This window comes from Falco naumanni, chromosome 5, assembly GCF_017639655.2.
Source record: "Falco naumanni isolate bFalNau1 chromosome 5, bFalNau1.pat, whole genome shotgun sequence".
Taxonomy (NCBI): Eukaryota; Metazoa; Chordata; class Aves; order Falconiformes; family Falconidae; genus Falco; species Falco naumanni.
The window spans coordinates 36,821,769-36,845,591 of record NC_054058.1 but is presented as its reverse complement, the minus strand read 5'-3'; the positions used below and the strand labels follow the sequence as shown (position 1 = coordinate 36,845,591).

The 23,823-nt window shown below is 55.3% G+C and overlaps 1 protein-coding gene and 1 long non-coding RNA gene across 2 annotated transcripts; both read left to right on the top strand.

Annotated features, from left to right (window-relative positions):
- Window positions 1-2,407: 2,407 nt before the first annotated feature.
- LOC121089676 lies at window positions 2,408-3,054 on the top strand. The gene is made up of 2 exons (XR_005828312.1): window positions 2,408-2,552; window positions 2,626-3,054. It is a non-coding gene; the product is annotated as an uncharacterized LOC121089676 (long non-coding RNA).
- Window positions 3,055-10,112: 7,058 nt separating this feature from the next.
- On the top strand, window positions 10,113-18,551 carry TNFRSF13C (TNF receptor superfamily member 13C). The gene is given in 3 exon segments (XM_040597067.1): window positions 10,113-13,573; window positions 13,996-14,292; window positions 15,954-18,551. Coding segments are annotated over 3 exon segments (765 nt in total). The 5' UTR covers window positions 10,113-13,428; the 3' UTR covers window positions 16,277-18,551.
- Window positions 18,552-23,823: the final 5,272 nt, after the last annotated feature.

The following is a 23,823-nucleotide window of genomic DNA, read 5'->3' as shown; positions in this document are numbered from 1 at the left end:
GGCCCTTGCTGGCAGTTTGAGCCGCACGTTAGCTGCGGGGCTGCAGGCGCGCTGTCAGCCACGTGGTGGTGGCAAAAGCTTTCCAAACGCAATCCTTCCTGCCCACCGAGCTGAGCCACCTTCCAGAATACAGCGAGAATTGCATGCCAGGTGGAAATGAAGCCTAGAGAGAATGTGTTAAGCTCCCCTCTGGTTTAATTTATTTAATCCTTAATAGCCTGCTTTAATGTTCCTAGGTGCAGAGCTCTAGCTGTGTGTGCTGTTTCGCTTAGCTTGTTTCTGACATCTGTGTGTGAGCAGGAAAACGCAGAAAGCAGCACTGCAGGCTTAATCAGCTGTGAGTGTTGGCAGTCCTTGCAAAGACGGCTCAGCAAGGCACAAAGCCTGTATCCTTGCTCAGAGGACACACAAATCCTAGCTCCGGTTGTATTGTTGCTGGTGGGGGAGGGCTGGGTTGTTTGTCAGCTGGAACAAAAGGAGCTAAACCATTCAGCTGTGTTTTGGTGCCCAAAAGGGCTGGACTCTGGCTAAAACTCAAAGGAGAAAGACATGTGTAAACTCTGATGGCCGTGTAAGAAGGATTGGAGGCTTAACGAGCATGCCCTACTTTCAGCTAGCTCTGTGATCCTGAAGGTACTAGCTAGGACTTTGCCACCAGAGCGGGGCATTCATGCTGAGAAACAAGTTTCTCTGTTGGTTATGCTGTCTCTGCCTCATTCCGGCTTTGGGTCCCTCAAAATAAATGAGACCATGGTTTAGAATAGACTGGTTTCGATTTGCTTTTGATGTGCAGGTGCAGTCTGGGGGAGGGAAGGAAGGGCTGCGGCGTGAAATCAGCCAGTCTTGTGTCCTCCACAACTGCTGTAAGGTACAGAGCCTCTTCCGTCTCTTAGGTCACTCTCCAGTTGCCTCTAATAATTATTGGACTTGGGTAAAATCCCTTTGGCCTCGAGTAATTTTTGCTGTGCTTTCTTAGCCGGTGAAAATGAAACTTTCTTTGGTTCACCCAGAGTGCTTTGTAGCAACCCACACGTGCTACTGTCCATTCTTGCACCTTCAAACATAGGGTGGTTTTTGGTTGGTTTTTTTTTTCCCACCACAGTGTTCCAGATGTAGTATTTCTTTCCTTCTACTACTTTCAAAGAAGAATGATGCTGTTTGTGCTTCCTACAGGTGGCCAAATCCCAGCTGGTACAAAATAAAATCTAGTTCCTTAAGAGCAGCATCTTGCTTCACCTCGGGGCAAATATTTTTCTTACTCTTTGGAGAAAGTCTTTACTAGAACTGGCAGAGGAAGTGGAGCGTATCTAAGAATATGACACTGTGTCTCAGGTCCATCATGTTTTACAACCAAAAGTAGTTGGGACACATCTAAAGCTACAGCTTCAACTATGTAAATACCTCGAGGAACTGTCAGCTATTAGTTTAGACAGGCCATAATACTGCCCCTACTAGAGAAGACAAAGCAGCCAAGGGTATCTTTCATCTGGATGGAGTAGCCAGGGCTAATGTTTGATACAGGTCTTGTGAAAGTAGTAACTTGGATTGGGATCAGAGGCATGGAAGGCCTGAAGCTAAATTAAGGCTAGTGACTCAGGTTCTGTTGTATTTAAACATTATGAAAGAGCTTGCCAAGCTGGCTGAAATCTAAACTAACAGAAATATTTTTGGAGTTACTTGCTTTATCTTCCTCTCTCTGTTCTCTCAGTTTGCTATCCCTGTGGAGATTTACAAAGAGAAATTCCCCTCTTTGTGGCAAAAGTACCCATAAGAGTTGCTGGTTTGACTGTCTCTGTTTGTGGATATGTCTTTGTATGTCAGCAAAATTAGTGTAAAAGCAGTTTAATTAGTATAGAAGACCTTATACCAGTTGCACTGGTGTAAGCTCTGGTCATGTAGTGGGGTTCTTGGGTGAAACTGAATGAGGCTTTAATAGGGTCTCTCTCTATGGCAGGTTGACCCACAGGATTTTGCCTTCAGCCCAGTCCCTTGTTGAAGACTGTATCCTCATCTTGCTAGTCGAGCTGCTCATGGAGGTGCTCTGTGAGAAAGTTCAGCACAAATCAGCTTGGTTGGTATTACCTGTTGGGATCACAGCTCTCTGCTAGCCCAGGTTTTCCAAGGCAAGGGCTTGTTTGCTGGCTTTGCCACGCCAGCGGTTAAATCAGACCATCTTTTAAAGTGTGGTAAGATATGATGTGCTCGTTTCTGTGTACTGGTATGACACCTATAGTAAAAGATCTCTCTGTCCTGGAACAAAGACCAGAGATAAATCTAACCCTGGCTGTAGAGGTTTAGGTTCAAGGCCACCTCTAGTATTTGCTTTAAGGACTGGTTAGAACTGGATGTCTCTGCTTGCCAAGACCTGTAGTTTGAAGGGGCTGGCTGGGTTAGGTCAGCGGTTGTGCAAAGCGGCAGTGGTCATGCTGTGCTAAGCAGCTGGGAGAGCTGCTTGGTAGCTCTCATCATGACAACTGTCTGCAACAGCAGGGGACAAAAAGGGACTCCTGCTCTGCTGCTGCCTGGCGCTGACCTGCAGAGCTGTGGCAGAGGTACCTGATCTGCTGGCAAAAGCAAGGGAGATACTTTCTTCTGTGGGATTTTTAACTTGTCTTGGTTTTGCAGGAGCACTGGGCTTTGCTCGTGCCAGATTCCGGCTGGCCCAGATCCCCTGGCAGTCTCCTCTGCACACTGAGTATTCTCCACTTCCCACCCTAAGCTGATGTGCCGTGTTGCTGTGGGCTGCTGAACAACTGCTACTTTCCATTCAGTGACCAGCTGTCCTTCACTGGTGGGGAAAAGTGATTTATATGCAAGAGAAAGCAATAGCTGGCACAGCCCAGAGCTGGGAGCCAGAAATGCTGGGCTCATTTCACCTCTGTGACTGATTTCTTGTATGACCCTGGGCACGTGTGTTAAAATTCACTGTGTCTCACTGGGTCTGCCTCTACAGCAGAAGCTGCCTCTGCTGGAGGGGTGTGATGAGGGCAAATTGACATTGCTTTGGGGTCACAAATTGGATGGAGACGTTCAGAATAAACCATTTTTTCCTAATTAGCAGTTTGATTTTTACAGAAGTTCTGGGGGAGGAGGGTTTGGTGGGACCTGCCTGCCAGGCACCTCCTGAGGTTGGCTGTGTTTTGTGCTGTTTACCTGCCTGACTCCGCTGCAGGCAGGCTGCCTGAAACTGGGCTGCAATCCTGCTCGTGAAGAGCTGCGGCACAGTTGGGTTTTGTTGTGAAGTGGAACAAAACCACCCTCTGAAACGCTGAAATTCCCCGCACAGTTCAAGTATTGTTGAATTGGCCAGTGGGAGAAATCAGTGTCTTCCTTGCCGTTAAATACTAAATATGGTGCAGTGATGCTAGGCAGGTTGGCATCCCCTCGGGTCGGCTCTGTGCAGGAGGTGCTGTCTTGGCTGTGAAGAACCAGTGTGTGAGACAGGTTGTGCGCAGGGGACTCGGGAGTGTTGTGCTTTCTGGCAGCTGAGTAGTGTGGGCTCCCGGCCTGTGCTGGGCCATATTTCCCTTGCCAGGGATGGCTCCTCAGGGAGCTGACACATGTGGTGATGCTGACATCCCTCATCCCCCTGAAGCTCGTCGTGTGGTGGGGTGTTTTGTGAGGAGCCAGGAAAGGCGCTGTGCCCATCCCCTCACCCCGCTGCCTCCTTTGCTGAGGGAAGTCAGCGGTGTGTGAAAGAGCCCATGTTTTACATACACACAGGCTGCCTCCCCGCCGCCGGCCCAGGTGCAGCCGCGGGCTGGGTGCGAGAGCCCAGTGGGCTCTGCGTGTCACGGGAAGGAGCACTGAGGTGAGGCGAGGACAAAAACAAAGAGAAGTCACCTCCCTGGGAAACCTGGCCCTGGTGCGCAGGGGCTGCTCTGTCCTCTGGATCGGCACTACAGCAACCTGTGCCAGGGCTGGCTGAAGCACCCCTGCTCTGGAGTGGTCTGCATGCAGGGGCACACCTGGTGACCATTTGGAAAGACCTAAAAAGTCCAGCTAACACTAAACACGCTAAGGAGGCTTTCCCTGTTTTCTGGCAGTATGGGTGTTTTCCTTTCCTGTGTTCCCGTGGAAGCTCTCTGGTCCCACCGTGTGCCCACCCCGTGGTGACGGGGCGACGATGCCGCGCTGCGCTGGGCCTGCCTTAGTCCTGCCCTTGGTGGGTTTTGTATGTTTTTGTACGTATGTTGCTGCAGCGCTTGGGCTGGCGAAATACCTTGGGTGTTCGCTGAGGGTCAGCAGTCCTTGAGGTACTATTGCTGTTTGCACTGGTCATCTCAAAGCTCTCCTGAACTTCTGTGCTTGTTGCTCTCCTGGGCTTGACATCAGCATGGGCATCACCCCACTGTGAACGTTCTTTTTTGCTACAACACACCCTCCTGCCCTTGTTTTCTTTTCTTGTTCTTCCAGAGATGACAGATGTGAAGCCAGGGTTGCATTTGACTCTGCCCGGTACGTAATAACCTGTGGTTCATGCTGCAGTGGAGCACCTCTCTTCGAAGCAATGTGCCAGCATCAACTAATTAATCCTCGTTCCCCCCATGGGTCTGGGGGGTGACTCAGTACCTCATGCTGTTATGCTGAGCAGCAGAGGATCAAAGCCATTGGAGCTGGGGAAGCCCTAGGACAGCACAGTGTCACTCTGTGCCCGCATACTGGGTACTTGCAAAGGCTGGGTCATGCACACTTGCCTCCAGCTCCTTTGTAGCCACGCAGAGGGCTGGAAATGCTCTGCTACCTTAGAGATGGGGCTGGAGCTGCCTTCACCTTGCTCCACAGGGAGTGGTTTTACTACCTGGTGGTCTCTTTTTATCTTTTCCTCTCTTAAAACCTCACTTGGCCATCCTGAGTGATTCTCCTTCTTCACCTATAGGTCCTTGAAGCCTCCCTGGCATCCCCATGTGTGTGTCTGGGTGAAAGGCAGGGGCACTGTGGCGATAGAGCTGCAGTGGTGGTGCATGTCCCTCTGAGGCTTTGTGACCCCCAGCAAGCTGCACACCAGGCTGTGCCAGCACGCAGCCCTGCAGAAGTGCAAACAAACCCCAGCACCTGGCCTTGGGCAGCCCTGGCATCCATTGTGCTGCTGCGTGAGCTGCTTCTGGGGAAGGGAAGGGGAGTTGCTTGTGCGCAGATGTTGCATAATACTGACCCAGTTTGAACACAAGTTTGCGGGCTGGGAAGTGTTTGCCCAGCCCGCAGGGAAGAGAAAACCCCTCCAGGGTGAGGGCTGCTGCACCACGTCCTCTGCTCTGTGTTATGAAGGAGGAGAAATGTGAAGCATGTGCTTTCTCTGAAACCTGGCTCTTTCCTGTTGCCCAGGTTGCATGTGGAGCATCACCTGCGTGAGTCCCCTCTGCGTCTGCATGAGCTGTGGTTTGGCTGAGCTCAGACACTGCATGGGACTAATACGTAGTGATGGCGTCCTATAAATTATATAGTCAGTATGTTCGCCATCTGCTCTGTGCTGAAAGCTGAGTGTGATTGAGACCTTCCCCCCCCTCCCAAAGCTTGACTCTCTTGCCAAGCTTGAAATGTGTGTGGATCTCCCGTAAGTGGTTCTGATTGAATCAGGTAAAGAGGGAATTTTTTAAGCTGGCTGCAATGTTCCCTGCACCCGAGTGAGAGCTGAAGCATAGGCCAGCATCCTGTTATGAGACTATGAGTAAAAAGAGAGTCTGATTTCATGCTAATTAGGTTCTAAAGGGAGAGAATCTTGATTGCAGTGGTCATATCAAAGAATCAAAATAGTAATGCAAAAAGCAAAGGAAACCCCAGAGTGATTCATATGAGAAGGGGAAATAAAGACAGTCATGGAGGAAGGAGGAGTTTGAGGGGGACGGAATTGCTCTGCTGCCCAAAAGCAGAGGAGATTTGAAGAATCAGATTATCCTCATTAGATGTCTCTTTAAAGCATCATCAAGCCAAATGAATGGTCTGGGGGAGAGCTTGCAGGCATGGTGGCTGTGATTATTACCAGGGATTTACAGTCCTAGTTATCTAGCTTATAGACAAGATTATTAGGGGGTGTAAAGCTGTATCTGCCCTCAGCCTCTAATGTGTGTTTTTAGGCTGGGTGATGGAAGATGTTATATTTCTGCACAATCCCTTGAAAACCTGCCTGCATCCTCTGGTGGTCCAGCCCTCTGCAGTGCTGTGGGGGCAGCATGGAAAGGGAAGGCAAGTGTGTGCTGGGGAGCTGTGCTGGCCAGAAGATGTTCCCTGGGGGTGGATGGGCAGCCTTCCCATGGACTATGGCAGTGGGCAGGACCTCCCTTATGGGTGCTCTTGCTGAGATGGGAAATAGGGAAAGAGGTCTTGGTGGGCAATTACGTCTGCCTGCCTTGGTAGTGCCATTCACCCCCCACAGCATCTACCTTCCTGTGGCAGCCTATGCTGGTGCAACTTGTCCCTCCAGCCAGAGCCTCTGAGCCCCCAAAGGCTCAGAATTTGGTGGGGCTGCTACAGGGGGAGCCCTGCAAGCTGTGGGGAGGACCATCCCTTTGGAAGGGAATCAATGGACTTTGCTCACAAGTCCCTTGGGGGGTGGGGGTGGAGGGTATGGCACAGGGCTGCTGGCAGTCCCTCTCCAACTCCCCAACTCTGCATCTGCAGCAGCCCCTCATCCTACCCTTCCTCTCCTTCCCCACCCACTGCGTTGCTCCCCTGTTGCATCTCCAGGCTTTGGCAGGACAGCTGAGGCATCATGCCCAGATGCCAGCCAGGAGAGGATGGGCATGGGCCAAATCTGCCTGTCAGCTCTCTCTCCTACATCACATCTTTAATGAGGCCATGGAAATTCATAACATTCTGCACTCAAGCCAGTGCAAATGAAATCACTCTGACCTTTTTACAGCAGGCCAGTACCTGAAGGTCCGTGAGAAGCTGGAGAACAGTGTGGAGGTACTGGCGAGCACAGTGATGCCACCACAGACTAATGAAATGCAGCCCAGTGCTTTGGTGGCAGCGGGAGGAGAGGGGAGGCTGTCAGCCACAGCCTTGCAGCCAACAGCGTGGCGGTGACAAGCTCACTGCCAGAGGCAGCCGGCCGGCCGTGGGGCCCATTTGGCTCACTGGAAACGTGCTTCCTTGCTTCTCATCCCCGACTGGAGCTTTGCTCATGTCAAAACACGTGCGATTCATTTTTCTTGCAGCACTGCAGTCCCTCTCAATGCTGTGGGGCTGAAACCAGCTTGAGTTTGGCATCTGACCGGCCAAGCAGCCTACAGCGAAAAATCCCTGCACTCACTCAGCTCAGCTGCTCTCCGGGCATCATTCAGTGGTGACAAGCAGAGAAGTCGGAGCTCCCTGGAGGTGGGGCTGAGGGAGGCTGGCCTTGCACCTACTGCCCCTGCCTGTGCCTGGGGTGGTGGGAAGCTGCAGGGCAGCCACAAAAGCCAACTCAGGGACCTGTTTCTGGAGCGATAGCTAGTACTGGAAACCATGCAGGCTTCTGTACCTGTACTCAGGCTTCAGCTGTTGCAATCTGCAGGTGCCACAGGAGTTTTTGGTTGGGGTTTTTTTTGGTGCATTTTGTTCCCTGTTTGAGCTGTGCTTTAAGTTACCCAAACATGCTGCTAATTTTGGTCATCTCTGCTAGGATGGCTCCTGTGGCCAGTGCTGAGGAGCGTGGCTGTGCTGGAGCTGGGCTGCAGTCCATGGAAGGTGGTGGGCTTTTATTTCTATATGGAGAAGGGGGGTGGTTGTACAGCAGGCAGCAAAATAAATTGCAACAAATCATTGCAATCAGGAAAAATAATTTCTTCTCTGTTGGAATTGCTTGCAAGCACCTTTGCCTTTTCTCGGGTTGCCTTCTTGTTCTAATGTGTTCACTAAACCATTCCCGTACGTCAGCTGGAGCTGCAGCTTTCCTGCAAGCTGTTCATTGTAACAAAGCACTATGCAAAATGCAATTGGGGCTGTTTAGTTTAGTTTTGACTTCCAGGCTGACCGAAGCAGTTTCCTGTCCCTTGCTGCTGAAGTAAGCTACAAAGGGTGGGGGTTCAAAGGGAGACAGCCCCTCACCTCCATCAGGCTTTGGGTTTTGGCTCTGGAGTTGTCTGCTGGAGATTCGTGCCCTGAAAGCACAGCAGTGGGGCTCCCTACTGCGAGCGCTGGGGAGGTTTCTACGCTTGGTCTCACGTGCCGGGGAGGTTTGTGCCCCAGCATACGCATGCCTGAACCAGCTGAACCCACCTGCTCAGAGGTTTGTAGTGTGGCAGCACATCTCCCTCAGCCGCTGGTTTCTGTTTCGCTGCTGGAGGTGCTGCCCAGCCCTGCCTGGGCACGTGAACACTCCCTATGACCAGCCACAGGCAAAGCTGGGAGGGACACTTGGCCTCCCCGCTACCCCAGTCATCCAAGGGTAACAGGGCAAACTTCCCACCCATCCTCAGGACGGAGATGGGGACAGCATCCCGGCCACAGGCAGAGAGGGCAGGGAGCTTTGCTCACCGGTTGCTCACAGGGATGTCCAGGCTGAAGAGCTGGTCTCAGCTAACAGCGTGTCACTGGTAACACAGGAGATCTTGTGAGAGGCTGGGCAGTGTCCAGGGGCCCAAGCCTTGCTAAGAGAGTCCTGCCATGTTCTGCAGAGTGGCAAGAGCAGCCAGCACAGCGGCTGGAAACACCCTTCGCTGCCACCCACCGCCTGCTCCTGGCAGGGAAGTTCAAAGGCTCAGCCCTCTCAGGGCTGGATCAGGGAGGGGGGTTCCCCTGTATGTCCTCTACATGCTTCTGTGTCCCTCTTGGGCTCTCTGGAGCAGGGAGAGGGAATGGGCAGAAGGAAGCTGAGTCCAGGCAGTGCTGACCCACTGCTTTATGACCCTAGAGGGGTCTTCAAAGGGCAGTCCACTGCAGAAGCCTAATTTGGGTGCTCAGCATCATCCCTGGAGGGTCCGAGTCCCCTTGCAGAGGGAGTTAAGGACACCTGCTCATTTTTCCTTAGCCTCATGGATAAGCACAGCTCCAGGGACATGTAAACAAGAAGGGAAACAAATAATGTTCAGCAGAACCAATGCCACTGGGGTGCTGCCCCACTCCAAACTCCCCACGCAGATGGATGAGCACTACCGCAAAACCCCTTGGTAAGAAGCAGAACACCTACAGAGGGTCTGGCTTTTACGGTGAATCTCTTGAAGCCTTTGGTTTCCCACATTATTCCTAAAATCTTCCCAGAGTTTGTCCCTAAGCCTGGCTGACTTTGAGAAGGCAGAGCAAAGTGGGCCTGGGCCATGTTGGGGCATCCCGGTGGATCCCGAGGAGATGGTTTGTGCTGGAGCCCTGAGGAACTGGCTCCCGAGAGCCATAGTGGGGCTCTTCAGGAAGGGATGCTTCCCACCAGCCAGTGCAGGGGTGTTGGGAAGGGGCCTGAGGGTGAAGTGTCGAACGTGCTTTGGGGGCTGGCTCCAGCTGAAGTCTTCCAGCAGCACCGCCTGGATGCAGGGCAGACGGTGGGCTGTGCTGAGGTGTTCCCAGGGCACTGGGTGCAATCTGTCAGAGGTCTGTCCCGAGGTAACTGGGTCTGCTTGATAAACACCTTGCAGCTTCTCTGATCAACGAGCCTTTGGGTTTCCGGTGTGCACGAGCACAAGGTGAACTTTCAGTACATATTTTCTGCTACGGGTGGTTCTGCAAGCGTGTGCGTGAGTCACTTCACCCACCCCTGACACCAGAGGAACCACTCACTTGAGTCCAGCCGCTCATGTGTGTACGAGTGCTCGCAGGATGCCGCCATCCCTCCACACTCCTGGGTAACCGGTGCTGCCCCATTCACCACAGGGATCTCAGCAGCCGACCTTGGCCAAAGCCAGACCTCCCAGTGTGGGGCTGGACCAAACAGCACTGGAAATAGAGCTCTCTGACTCCAGCATTAAGACATAATTTTTAAATAGTTCCTTTGATATCTTTGCTGGTTTATTTGTTTAATAAAAGTACTTAGTTAGCAGGAGTCCCAGGTTCCTGGGGTTTTTGTTTCTCTGCAGAGCAGATAAGAAAAGCACATTTCCTTATCCAGTGAGTCATTTTTTTCTGCTCTTTAATTATGCATTTGTGCTATTATCAAGTGTATTCAGCTCTGAGATGCAAACAGTTCAAACGACTCACCAGGCTTTAATTTTGGTGCTCCAAAAACAATCAACCACTGTTACAAAGGGCAGGGGAGGCAAAGATGTGGGAGATGAGGAGGGGGACAGCCGATGCCTGGAGCTGGCCAGGCAGCCTCGCTGCGCTGGTGAGCTGGCACATGTGCGAGTGCCTCTGGGGAAGTCAGCGGTGATTTTCTCCATGAGTAAGCGTTATCATGTGTGAATTCAAACATCATTTTCTTGGCCCAGGAGGAGGCGGACAGGCCAGGAAGGGAGTGTGCAAGAGCTGTAAAGGGGGGAAAAGAGGACTCGAAAAATGGGAGGGAATAGAGTAAGGTGAATCACAGTAATGAGGCTGCAACATCTTTCCACAGAAGAGGACCTGGGAGCACTTTATTTGAAGGAGGACACCACAGCTGCCATCCCCAGGCTTCCTGCCACTAATGTGCAGCATCTAGTTTTCATTCTAGGTACTGAAACAGGAGCCATCGTCTCCTGAGCTCTGTTGTAAACTTCGCCCTCCACGTCAAAAGCAACATGTAGGTTCCTCCCTTTGGGCTTTCCCCAGGGCATGTATTTAACTGGAGGGGTCACAGAGTTAATCTGTAAGTGTGGTACAGCAGATGCCAGAACCCGTTTCCTCCCCCTGCATTAAGCCAAGCAAGGAGGGGAGAGGGTAGGGAGAGGGGCAGGGTGACAGTGCTACAGTGGGACCGATGGGAATAGGGGCTGGGAGTCACCAAGAGACAATTGACGTGGGGGAAGCACAGCAGGGGGTATTTCATGGGGGGAAGGAAAGAGGGAGATGATGGAGGAGCATCCCCCTTTGGGAAAAGGAGACCAGCAGGTAGAAACACCCCAGAGCAAGAGAAACAGCAAAGCCTTTGGAGCAGGGAGGTGTTTTGGGGGCAGGAATCCTGACAGAGCACTGGCTGTTTCGTGCACAGTCTGCCTCTGTGCATGACTCTAGCCGTGCAAGACGTTTTCTGCTCCCTTGTCCCTACCCTCACACTTCTGTGAGCTGCCTGCTGGGGACACAGTGAGGGCTCTGGGTGCCCTCTCCTCCCCAGTGCTCTCTGCCCTGGAGCTCAGCTCAGATGTGGACTGGAGCGAGCCCAGGCTTTTCTTTGTCTCCCTACTGTGGTTCATGGCGCTGCATCACAGCTTTCCATCCCCCCCCCCCCCGAGCTGCTCCCGGTGCACCTTGCTGCTGGATGCACACCCCTCCTGCTGCCATGCGGGCACTGCAGCCCTGCTCCTCACCTGGGGCACATGAAGGGCAGGGAGCTGGGTGAGGTGGGATATGAGGAGTTGTCCTCCTGTTTGGCCCAGCTCTCCTGGCAGGTACCTGTGCAAGGACGAGTGCAGCCTGTCCAGCGCAAGCGTCACAGCAGAGGGTGCCGAGCTGGCCATGCCGCTGACAGCCTCAGAGCTCAGGGCCATGCTGAGAGAGGGAAGTGCTTGGCTTGCCCCCGCTTGCTCAGTTTTATTTTGACTAAGGTGGAGGAGGAATAACTGAGTCACAGGCACAGGAATGGTGGCCAGGCTCTTGCAGCATTTGGTAGAGCCTGCAGACCCCTGGGCTTGGCACAGCCATTCCCGCCGGCACGGTGCAGCTGCGCAGGGTGATCCCTGGCAGCCAGGCAGTGTGCGAGGGTGAGGGAGCGAGCGGCTGGGCACACTGGCTGGGAAGGGAAGTGAAATCATGGCAGGCGTGGAACCAGTGGGCAGTGATCGCTTTTGGTCAGGACTTTCACTTGCCCAGAGCCCCATGGCACCTGGCAGGGGGGGCTGAGACAGTGCCGGGGCTGCTTTGACTCTGCCCTGGTGCAAGCCACCCTCTGGGGATGGTGCTGGCAGGGAGGGAGATATGTCTGGGGGACAGGGAGGGCCCTGCCATAGGAAAGCTCCTGCCCTGCTGGGGAGCTGTGCTTGGGCTGCAAATCAGCATGGGGATGTGGTGACTGTGTCCCACCTGGCGCTTTAGGGGGTGGGGTGCAGAGGCTGTGGGCTCAGCTTGCCCAAAAGCCATTGGAAAGGGCCAGGAATATCCAGGGACCAAGTCATCTGGCCTGTCACAGAGGGGCTTGGTTGTCCAGTGGGGACACCTGGTACTCTGTCACCTTGAGCCATCCTTTGGTTTTCTCCTCCTCCCCTCCCAGCCTCGGTCCAGGACAGTGAGCGGCAGAGGCATCACTAGAAAGAGCCCAGTGGCTGTACCCGCTTCAAGGATGGGACTCGAGCAATAAAACCCCATTAGGGCGCTCCTGGCCTAGGCAGGTCTCCCGCACCACTTCCTTCAGCTGGGAGCAAGCCAGCAACTTCGGCTGGTCCCTTTCTTTCCTACAGGGCGAAGAAAAAGGGAACATGATTTTTGTTTGGTAGGGATGGAGAAGAGCTATCTACAGCACTGAAATCTATCACTCTACCCGCTTCAGATCTCAATCATTGGGCTTTGACTTGTCATTGTTTCTCCTGCTTCTGGTCAGGAACACCTAAGAGCATTAAGGGCTTATTTAGTCCCTTCTAAGGGTATGAGGGCCAGACTTGCTTGGTATGACCTGCTTTGCCCACACTCTGGGCAGTTACTGAGCAGAGCCAGGTCTGAACACTGGAAAATGAGACACGGTGCCAAGGAGCTGGGAGGGTCCATGCCATGGGCCCAGGTCTGGGATGGAGAGAGTAGGGTGATGGAGAGCACCATCATTAGTAGGGGTGGAGAACACACACCAGTTGGCCTGCCTGCACAGCAGGCACTAACAAGCCATGTCCTGGGGGCTGTGGGATCTTCTAAAGGGGAAACCTTGGTGCCCCTGCACTCTTCTCCTCCTGTCCTTTTCTGCATTTTCCACCTAACCTGAATCCGTGGCCCCGGGATGGGGTCTTGTAAGGATCTGGGCACAGAAAAGCCTCCTGTAGGCACTGGAGGATGCTGAGGGGGCTTTTTGCCAGCTGGTGAGGGAGGTTGCGGGCTGGGAGACGTGCCCAGGCTGGGGGCGACCTATGGGTGGGCTGGGAAAGGGTGAGGGCTGAGGAGGTGACACTGTTGGTCTGGGGCACCATGCTGCTGGGCATGTTGTGTGGCTGGGGCATGCCAGGGGCTGCAGGGAATTTGGAAGCATATTTTGGAGAGAGGTAGTTTGAGGGCACGTTGCATGGGCAGGCAGGGGTAGGGCTTGGGCACTTGCTCTCCTCCTCCCTGGTGAAGACCCGCCCCAGGGCGAGCGCAGCAATCGTGAGCCCCAAGGGAGACGACACAGCTCGACAGACTGTATCTCCCTCTGCCACGGGCCCCGGGGCGCTGCGATTTCACACTCGGCAGCCCCTTTGCTGCTGCGCCATGCGGGAGCTGGGCTCTCACTCCCACTCCGCCATGTCCTCATCAGGAAAAGGTGCCTCTTCCTCCTCCTGCCTCTCCTCGCAGTGCTTCGACCTCCTGACCAGGTCCTGTGTCAAGTGCTCCGACTTGTTTAAGGACAACACAAGTAAGGGGACAAGGGTGGCTGGGGACTGAGCTCCTCGGGGCAGGGAGGTGGTGGGCCAAGTGGGCTGCAGGCACCCTGGGGGTGGGCAGGTGGAAGGTGCCTTCTCCTGCAGATGGCGGTGGAGGTGGCAGTAGAGGATGGAGAGTTGCCTTCACCTGGAGGAAGAGGAGAGAGGAAGAGGGCAGCAAGTTCCAGTGAGGGAAACATGGTACATGGTACGGGGAGAAGAGGGATGGTCCAGCCTGGTGCAGGGGTCACAGCCTGCCCCAGGGGTGACCATGGGAAGGGCAGGAATGCCCTCATCTCCCATCAGCCAGGAATGGCAGTGCATGGGACAAGGGTCCCGTCAGGCAGGGGGATGGTTCGTTGTAGGTGGTCAGTGGGTAGCAGTGAAAAGCCACTCTCCTTCCCTGCTACTGCAGCCCTGAGGCTGGACAGACGGGCGGGTAATGCTGGCTGATGCCCTCCTTCCCCCACCCCAGCTCTCCCCCTCCTGACACTGCTGGTGTCTTGCCCCACAGCAGAGCCCAGCCACACAGCGCCCACCTCCGCCCTGGCACCCACCCTCCCCTCGGTGGACCTGCCCCGCACCCTCCTGATCTTCGGGGTCCCAGCAGCGGTGGGGTTCATCCTGACTCTGGCTGCCCTCTGGGGCTTCCTGGCCTGCAAGGTGGGGAAATGGAGGAGGAAGAGGAAGGCAGTGGACAAGGAGGCCGAAGGTAGGGGACTTCTTGCTCTCCTTGTCACAGCACCCTGAGGACCCAGGGCAAATGGGAACTCTTGCCACTGGCTCCCCTGAGGCACATCCCTGTCGAGGCCAGCTCTTACGCTCAACATGGGCTCCACTGGCACCCCAAGACATTTTGGAGTGGCAGAGCCATCCCCTGAGTGACAGCATCCCTGTCCCCTGGGAACCCACACCTGCACGTGACTGCCAGTGTGACCCTGTTGAACCATCCCTCTCCCTTTGTAGCTCTCCCTGTGCCTTTGCTTGCTTAAAGCACCTGCTGGCACCATCCCCTCTTCACGGGAGATGCGCACAGGGCACTGGTAAGGAACCTCTCCCTCTGCCCTGCTAGCTGGAGGGCCATGGCTGGAGCAGGGGTTGCGGAGGCAGCAGTGGACATCTAGGGGTGGCTCTAGAGGAAGCCTCTCCCTGCGGCACTGCAAATGGGGGTCCCGTGTTGGCCACCCAGCTTGCTATTCCTGCTTGTGATGCCAGGCATCCTGAGGCAAGTGCCCCAAAGACTCCAACAGTGTCAAGGCCAGCCCCACCGGCAGGGCATCAAAGCACCGCGCAAGGTCATCCCCAAAGGCATCAAACATAGGGTTGGGGGGTGCGGACAGGGCTGAGCCTTTCCTGGCAGGATATTTCCACAGGGGTGAGGCCATGGTGTCCCATGACAGCCCATCTTGTTGGGTCATCATCCAGAGGCTAGGTGGCTGTTTCCTTCCCCAGGGACCCTTGCCCTGGTGCTGACTCAATCCTGACCACTCTTCTCAGAAATGGTCTTGCCTGGCTTCACTCCTCCCCACGCCCAGGCAGGGGGGATGGCTCCTCCGTACCTCCACGAGGGGTCACCCTGGGGGATACTGGCACCTGCCACCACCCCACTGCCCAGGTGGGAACCCTTGGGTGGCACTGGGTCCAGGAGCTGCCAGTCCTCATGCCCTGGCTTGACCACATGCCACTGGTGGTGTTGGCTGGGTGACTCAGACCAAGGGGGACATTACCCAGGGGTTTTCTGCTAAAGTGAGTGTGGCTGCAACAGCCCGTGATGCACACGCCTAGGAAAAGTACCAAGAATGAATAAGAAGGGAGAAATGCAGTGGCAATTGGCATCCAGCCATGATGGAGAGCACCAAAGACACCCCTCAGCTACTTCCCTGCCACATGCCCTGGTCCTTGTCCCTACTGTCTCCCCAGGCTGCACCCTAGAAAGCCCACCACTGAGGCACTAGATGTGTGGAAAGTGGCAGGAGGCTTGGGGCTGGCAGCACACGCCTGTGTTTGCAGCATGTAAACAAGTCTATTTTTAAGTGGGAGGCGGTCTGGGAGGGAGAGCCACCAAGGGCTGGGCTGCTCTGCTACAAGAAGGGTTTAGTGAGAGGGCTCAAAGTGCAAGTCCAAGTTTCTGCCTTTCCCTATTGGGTTTTTTTTATGGGAGTGGGGTGGGGGTGGGGTGGGGGTGGGCAAAACCCATCAGCTGTAAGCAGGAGCAGCTCTGCAGCAAAAGAGGTGCAGTGGGGACCTTGCAGGCTCCTCCTGCTCAGCTCTATCTTCCCCCTAGTGTGTCACCAGGGATGCGACCCTCTCCCTGAGACCCTCTTGGACCCACTCCTGTGCGCTCTGTAAACCCCTTTTCTTGCCCCATCCCAGAAAACATGGACATCACCAGCCCCCTGCCCAGCCTGGGCTGCCAGGACCCTGTCGTGCTGGAGGGAGATGCCACTCTGACCCCAGTCCCATGCCCACATCTCAATGGAGGTCTGAAGATGCCGGGGCCACCTGGTAAAGCTGGGGCAAAGCGGAGGCCGTGTTGCCGGGGTGATGCCGACGGTGACATCGTCCTGCTTTCCACTGTGTACACCCAGCACGATGAGCGCAACCATGGCTTCCCACTGCCTGCCACTGAGCTGGGGTCCACAGCCCTGGTCACCACCAAAACCACCCAGAACTGTGCTGGAGAGGAGAGAGCCTGAGGGTGGGGGGAGCCGGGCTGGAGGACTCCGGCTGCTCCCTGCAGACACCCAGAGCCTGACCCCCAGGCAGGGGAAGCCTTGCACAGATGTGAGCTGTCTGAGGACCGGGTTTTGCCTCGAGCAAGATCAGCCTTCTGAGAGGACTGCCCTTTTCCACTTTCCTGTTTGTGCCAAGTCCCAAGTTACCTCTGTAAGCACTGGAAGAAGCCAAAGCGGATCACAGTGAGTTATGCCGAACTGCTGACAGCTGCCATGGCCGTACTGCTGGGAGGAGGCAGAGGAGATGCAGACGGTGAGGACGGACCATGTCGGGGGCTGCTGTGCCATTTGCAAGGCTGCCATTGTGCCAGGATGGGTCTTCTGCTGGATGGGTGATTGCTGGGAACATGTGGCTGAAATAGTAGAGAGAGAGGAAAGGAAGATGGAGAGGGAAGCAGGGAGTTACATTAGGACCAAATCCTACACCGCTGCCATTAGCTTGATTTTTGCTACTGACCTCAATAAAAGGAGGCTTGGGGCCATACGGAGCAAGGCCCATCCAGCATCTGCTCCATTCACAGTATTGCCCCACTTGCCCCCCCTCTCCCACCATAATGTCCAGGTCTCTCCTCCCTCTGTGTGCTCTCATACAGTGGCAGGCGTCCACCAGCAGTGCTCATGGGGATCCCCTCTGCAGCTGGGTACCCCCGGGGTGAGAAACAAGCTCCCAAGGAGGGAGCAAGGGAGGGAACAGGGGAGAAAGATCTGTCTTTTGCTCTGAGCTACGATCACTGAAGTCAGGGAGGACCAGAGGCAGGCAATAGAAACTGCTGCTCTAGAGGAGCTCCAAGAGCTTGTCATTACCGCCCCAGACAACTGTCACTTCAGCTCACTGTGGCTGCAGAAATACTATGTGTCACTTGGGATGGATGTTTCCTCACCAGGCAAAACCAGGAATGATACAAGCATAGGCAGGATGACTTAATTTATGTGAGAGTCTTCAAGGCTTTGCCTGTGTACCAGAGCTGGCTGGCATTGCTGGTCCAAGGCATTTTTCTGTAATGGTCTTGTTCACTGGACCACAAGTGGCTTTACTGAGTGGGAAGGGCTCTACTTCGGAAATGAACTCATTAGTGTAGGATTGCTGTTCCCAAGTAATTACAGCAGCTGATCCCCCTAGCTGAACAGAGCCAGGCCAATGGATTGAGTGAGAAACCCTGGTGGCCCTGGAGCGGGTGGTTAGGCAATTAGAAGTGCGTCGGGGGAAGGTATTTGCATGAAGCACCATGTCAGCAGCAGCCCAGGTCTGGTTTTCCTTCGGTGAGGTGGCTTCCTCGCCTGAGAGGCTTCGGGGACTGAGCAGAGGTGGCCAAGCAGGGTGTGGGAGCACTGCTGCCAAGTGCCAATGGGCCACCCAGAGCCACAGCTCACGGTAGGGTCACCTGGTGGCACTTTGCAGAGGGCATGTCCCCCTGATGGTGACCCCCTACCCAAGCCTGAACTCTCTTTTGGGGCTGCAGGACCAGGCACTACTATTGAAGGGTGACTCTTCCTCTTCTCCCCTGCCTGTAGCACTGGAGCCGGATTAATGATATCCATCCCATAAGGACGACCACAGGCACTGTCACAGGTGCCAAGGCCCATATTCCTCACCACAACTCCTTTCCCAGGCCTAAGCAGGCTGGCAGAGGTGAGCCTTCATCCGGCTGAGGATGTCCCAGGATGGGATGGGTCCTGTCTCAGCCTTGGATGGTGGAGGGGTTGGTCCATGTGCCCGGTGACTGTCTCCTGGGGTTCCAGGCATGTGTCATTCACTAGCAGGGGCTGTGAAGGCTCCAGTGCTGAGCTGCCAGTTATCCACAGCAGCCATGCTGGCCATCGCAGGAGGCGTATCCCTGCAGCACGAATCAGGCATCCCCTCATCCCCATGCTCCTTACCCAGCCCTGTGAAGTGACTTCGAGCAATCTTTGTGCATCCAGACTGGGGAAATGAGCTAAAGCCAGGCCAAGAGACGTTTTGGCACTGGAAGGACTGCTCATGGGACGCAGAGCAACCTCATTCATGAGAGACAAGGATGAGAGGGAAATGGAGCAGGATTGTCAGGAGCATCTCCTGCTTCCCGCCTGGTGACTGCTGCAGCTCAGCTCTGTGGATGTGCTGCCCATCCCAGCTGGTGTGGCAATTTGTAAAAGAAAGTCCCATACAAATCCTGATGAAAAAGCTCCTCCTGCTGCCCAGGTAAGGGCTTCTGCTCTCATTTCTGCTAGAGCTTCAGCCCGGTGTCTCCTCTATGGGTTGCTGCCAGCATCTGCAGTTTGCAGAAGAGGCATTTCGATCCACATTGGATTCCTCAGCCAGCAAGTGCCCCTCGGATCTCTTCTCTGTTATATGGCACGTGGGGTGTCTTCCCTGCATCCTGCCTGCCCAGCTGCTAGCCGTGGTGGGGCAGTGCTCCCCTCCTGCCCAGCCTGCCTGCCTGGACCTGGGAGGGATTTGCAACCCCTTCTGTATCTGCTTCTCCATCCTTATGTACAGGACAGAGGGCTGTCTGTTTTGTCTGCATGGAGAGCAGAAGGGACAGAGGTGAAAAATATGGTTGTAAAAATTAAAGAATAAAGTGAACCCATTGCCAATGCATGCTCAGGGGTCTGTATGGGGGTGCCCATTCCTCTGGCTTCAGGGGTTTCCAGCATGGTGGTCCCAGAGGTACAGCAGGACCTTGAGCTGAGGGGCTCCCTCTGCACCAGCTTCACTAGCGCATCCCCTGCTCACAACCACCTGCATGGCTGGGAATCAGCCAGGCCTGGCCACCTCCAAACCCCCATGGCCACGCCGGGAGCTGGCTGACAGGACAAGGAGCGGGGCAAGTGGGTTTGGGGGGGCGGATGTTGCCTGTCTTTCACTTTCCACAGCAGTTTCTCACTTCCCCCTGCGAGGCAGGAGCTGTGCTTCCTCCCTGGCCTGGCGCCCGCCCTGCTGCCTTCACAAGTGCCTAGAAAGGCTGGCGAGGCCGGGCTTACCTGGCTGCAGGGGTGCGGGATTTTGGAGGCAGCCAGGGGAAAGTCTGAGGACACCCCAGGGCAGGAGGAAGGAGCCAAGGCTAAAACCCTCACTGCAAAACCACCTCAGGCATATCCCTACCCATTTCAACCCCACCAGCTCCACTATGATGGAGGTCATGGGGGTATTTGAGCTCCTGCAAGTCCCACCAATGATGCTGGTGGAAACAGACGGAAGCCTTGGTGTTCCTAGGGACTGGGGGGTGGTATTGATCCCTGGTCCTAGAGACAGGAGCCAGCTGGCCAACAGAGCATGGCAGCGCAGGGAGGAGAGGCACTTTGGCCAGGGGTCTTCTTCTGTAGCCACTGGTCACGTCTGCCAAACCCCTCTCAACCCCACAGGTCCCCCAGCCTCCAAAGTTCTCAGCTTTCCTCTGCCAGCCTCCCCACCTGGGTCCTTCTCCCTCACTTTCTCCTCCCATTGTCAGTTCACCCACTTCATTCTCCTGACAGCACCCATGGGCCCAGCTACTCCAGCCCAAAGCACCCCCACAGACCCCCACAGGCCCAGCCTGCCCCTCCATGGGCTTTCTCTGGGTGCTGGACCTTGATAGCAGGCAGGGCAGGCAGGGTAAGGTGGGCAGCATTTTACCCCATACTCCGATGGTCAACGTCCAACAGGGATGCCCACCTCCAGGTACAGCCGCCAGCCCCTCCACTTGCTGCAAGGAGACTGGGGCTGGGTGGCCACCCCATCACTGCTTGCGGGGCACGGACCTCATCCTGCCCCACGGAGCCTTCCCCACCACGCACTTCCCAGTGCCAGCCATGGCAGAGGGACACGTGGGTGCTCCTGCAGTCCCTAGGGGACACCCGTGGGGGGCCGTGGGTGAAGAAAAGCAGCCAGCGGGCCCGGGGCACCTGCCACGAGGTGGCACTGACACCGCATGCTGGCCCGCATGGCTGCGGTGCAGCCGGGCAGCTGCATGGGAGGGTGAATGCCCAAGTGCAGCAAGGGGAGCCAGGGAGGGCCAGGCAAGCTGGTGGCCCGTCCTGCTTTGGCCAGACAGAAGGGTGACAGCTGAGCCTGACTCCATCCAGCCATGCAGCCCATCACCATGGACTCCAGGCTGCCCTACTGGTGGGTCTGGATGTGGGGCACATCACCATGGCCTCTGGACTGCCCAGGAGAAGCGGTCATTGTTGGCCAGACCTCTGCTGTAGGCAGAGCAGGCACAGAGTGGTGGGACAGCCAGAGGCACAGTGGGTTGCAGCAAGCTGCTTCTCCTTCCCCCAGCAGCACCGAACACCTCTACCATTGCCCTGCTCCCATCCAGTGGTGTCAGGCCTCCCTGGGGACTCCCTGGGACTCGGACCTGCCAGCAGGTCCCTTCCCCATCCCCTCCCTGCCAGCCTCTACTAAGAAAGAAATTACAGTACTACCCACCAAGCTCCCCAGCTGGAAAAGGCCCCGGGATGGGGAGAAGAGGCCACCAGGCCCCCTCCGAGAGGCTGTTGGGGGACCACAGCCTTCCTGATGCTGCTCATCAGCATCCCTCCCTAATCGCTACTCACTGCCTAATGACAGTAATTAGGAAAAGTGAAGCTGCCTGGGGACTGGAAGCGCTGACAGAGTTGGGGGAGCCAGATGGTGTTCGCACTTAAGGAAAGATAAAAAAGAAAAAAAAGAAAAAAATACCACTCAGCTTTGATCAGCCTTGCTTTCCTTCGCTTAGTGTCAGAATCACTTTGGTCCATGGGCACGCCAGGGAGATGTGGCACTGGCCACCTTCTCCCCACCATCTCCAGGTGTTTTAGGGTGATGGGGGAGTGGTGGGAGGGGGCATGGTGCCTGCCCAGGCGCCTGGTGTGGAGGGGGTTTCCTTACTGCCTTTGTGGGCCAATGCTCTCCCTGGGGGCCGCCCCCCGCTGCTCCCTGCTTTGCTGGCCGTGCTTAGCAAGAGGTTTCCCAGGGGGATAAGATGGGGGGGCACAGCCAAAAACCATCTGAGGGGCTGCGGTGAGTGGGCAGCAGCTCCCCTGGCAGAAGGAGCTGGCCAAGGGACAGCCCCACAGTTTCCCCAGCACCACAGAGCAAGGCCACCGCGCTGGTGTTTGCAGGGGAGCACCCAAAACCTGACCTCAGAGACCAAAGCAGCTGGACAAGGACTGTAATGCTCTCAGCTTCACCTCCCTGGGGAAACCCCACCCGCAGCCAAATCCCTCCAAACCCTCTCACCCAGCCCCTTCCCCAAGCTCCAGAGAGATGCCACCTGCCTCCAGAGCCACCTGCCAGGCTGCGGGTGCAGCTGGGGCTAGGGGGTAAGGGGGTACTGACAGACGGGGTGCAAGGGATATCCCCTTCCTGTCCCCAGCAGCTGCCCCCAGTGCTCTTAGGATGCCCAGGCCTTTGTCACCTATCGCGCCTCAGGGATGCCGGCACAGGGACACACCAGGCAGGGAGGCTGTTCAGCCTCATGAAGGAGGATGCTCAGCCCCATGCCACAGCCTCAGCATGGCCCCGCTCAGGGGATGCTCAAAGAGGAGGCCCCAAGGCAAGCACACAGCAAACCTACACTTCCCCTGGGCTTTGGGGGGTGACTTCCCCCGCTTCCCACAGCAAGTGGGGTCATTTTAAACCCAGTCTTCATCACAGTCCCAGCCAGTGAGGGGAAGAGCCTCGTCAAGCAACACAAACCCTGTCTGACACCTGAAATGGTTGGCCCTGACAGGCAGATTGTGCGGGGAGAGCCTCTGCCCTCCTTTTGAGGTGCTGCTGTGACAGGGACTGACCCCCTCTGCCTTGCCAAGGACACCTCCAAGGGATGCAGGGCTCTCCTCCTGCAGGGAGGCTGGCTGCCCCATCCTGCCGTTCCCGAAGGGCTGTGGAAGTGAACATGGGATGTGAAAGACCCCCAAAAATGAGGGTCCATTTTTGGGCCCCCCCAAAAGGGATCAGCCAGGTGGCAAGGTGGCTGAGCTAGGGCACATGGCACAGCCTGCCCTGCTACAAGCCGGTGTTGTATCCTCCCCTCTTTAACTCACTTTATGTTATTTCCCTTTTTTTCCCTTTTTTCTGAGCGTGGGGCTGTGCTGGGATCCCAGGGTACAGCTGGAGGGGTGCAGAGGGAGAGGAGTCACCGACAGCAGGGTGCCGTGGGGGTGAGGCCCCATGTCCTTCATCCGTCGACTCCAGTGTCAGCTGCCTGCAGATCGCTGGCTGCTGGCGGGAGCTATTCTGAGCCCGGATCAATGGGCAAGTGCAGGGGTTTGGGTGACAGCCACGGGAAACATGTTGGGTGAAGGACTGTGGGCAGGGAAAAGCAGGTGGGAATTTTCAGGAAATTCCCCCATCCTTCTCCCCCACCTCACACACCCCACCCCCCCCCACCCCCAACCCCCCACCCCCCCCCCTTTCCCCCCCCCAGGTCTTGAAAGGTTTCAATGATGCAGATGTCTTTCTCATTTCCTTCCCTACAAGGGTTGCAGTCTGACTGGGTCCTGCTACCCAGATGCTGCTCCTTGATCTGAGAAGCGCCGGTATTTCGCAGAATGGCGAAACTCCAGGATGAAGGCACCTGCAGCCAAATGTTGTGGCTGAGACCAAGCTCAGGATGGCAATTTAAATAGGGGTTATGGTGAGGATGACACGCAAAAAAGCATCACATTCCTTGACCAAAAATAATTGTCATTCTTATTCTTTGACAATAACAATATTTCTGGTAAGGCTATTAATTCCTTTGCAAAGTTAAGGTAATTTCAGAGCAGGTGCTTTAAGTGCAGCATGGGTAAAATCACACATATTTTGATAATTTTTCAAATTTTTTTGATTCTGTTTTCCCTAGCTAAGATGTTTGCCTTCTCTGTGAGCATTCCCAAGGGTGTCTGTCAAGGACCACAGCCCTCTCGGAGGGGGCCCAGTCTTCTTCCCTGGAGAAGGTCAGGGGCAAAGGATGTGCGCAGCGGGGATGGCTGTGGCTGGTCACCCTTGCTGGCCTCTCATGGCCACTATTGCCCTCCCCTGAGGGTGGTCCTGGCTTATTTGCAGTGGGAGATGCTGAAAGTATTTCCCGTTCCAAATGAGAAAGAGCATTGTTTTGACACTGGGCAATCCTGTTGTGGAGGGTCAGAAAGGGCTGGAGCAGTAGGTTGGGATGAGGGGGAGGGAAAGACCCATCACCCCCCTCCCAAGCCCCCCACAGATCCCTCCAGCCCTGCCCCCTCAATCCTCAATCCCCTCCTGACAAATTCCTTCCTGTCTCTGCTCCCCAACCTCACTGCTAATATCAAAATTAAATCTATAAATGCTGTTGGGGTGACACATATCACAGCATATTCCCAGTAAAGTCTCTCTGGGTTTCTGGTTTGCTATTCAGCTCCTCAATTATTTATCTCAGCAAGGAAACAGGGAAACAAACTCAACGAAGCAAACTTTGTGCCTTGTAGTGACACCGTGAGTTATTAAAAAAAATAATAAAAAATCCCCAATGAGTCATTTAAGATGTATTTAATCAGCTCTAACCATAGAGGCAATAGTCATGACTAGCTGCTTACTGCCAGCATTGGCT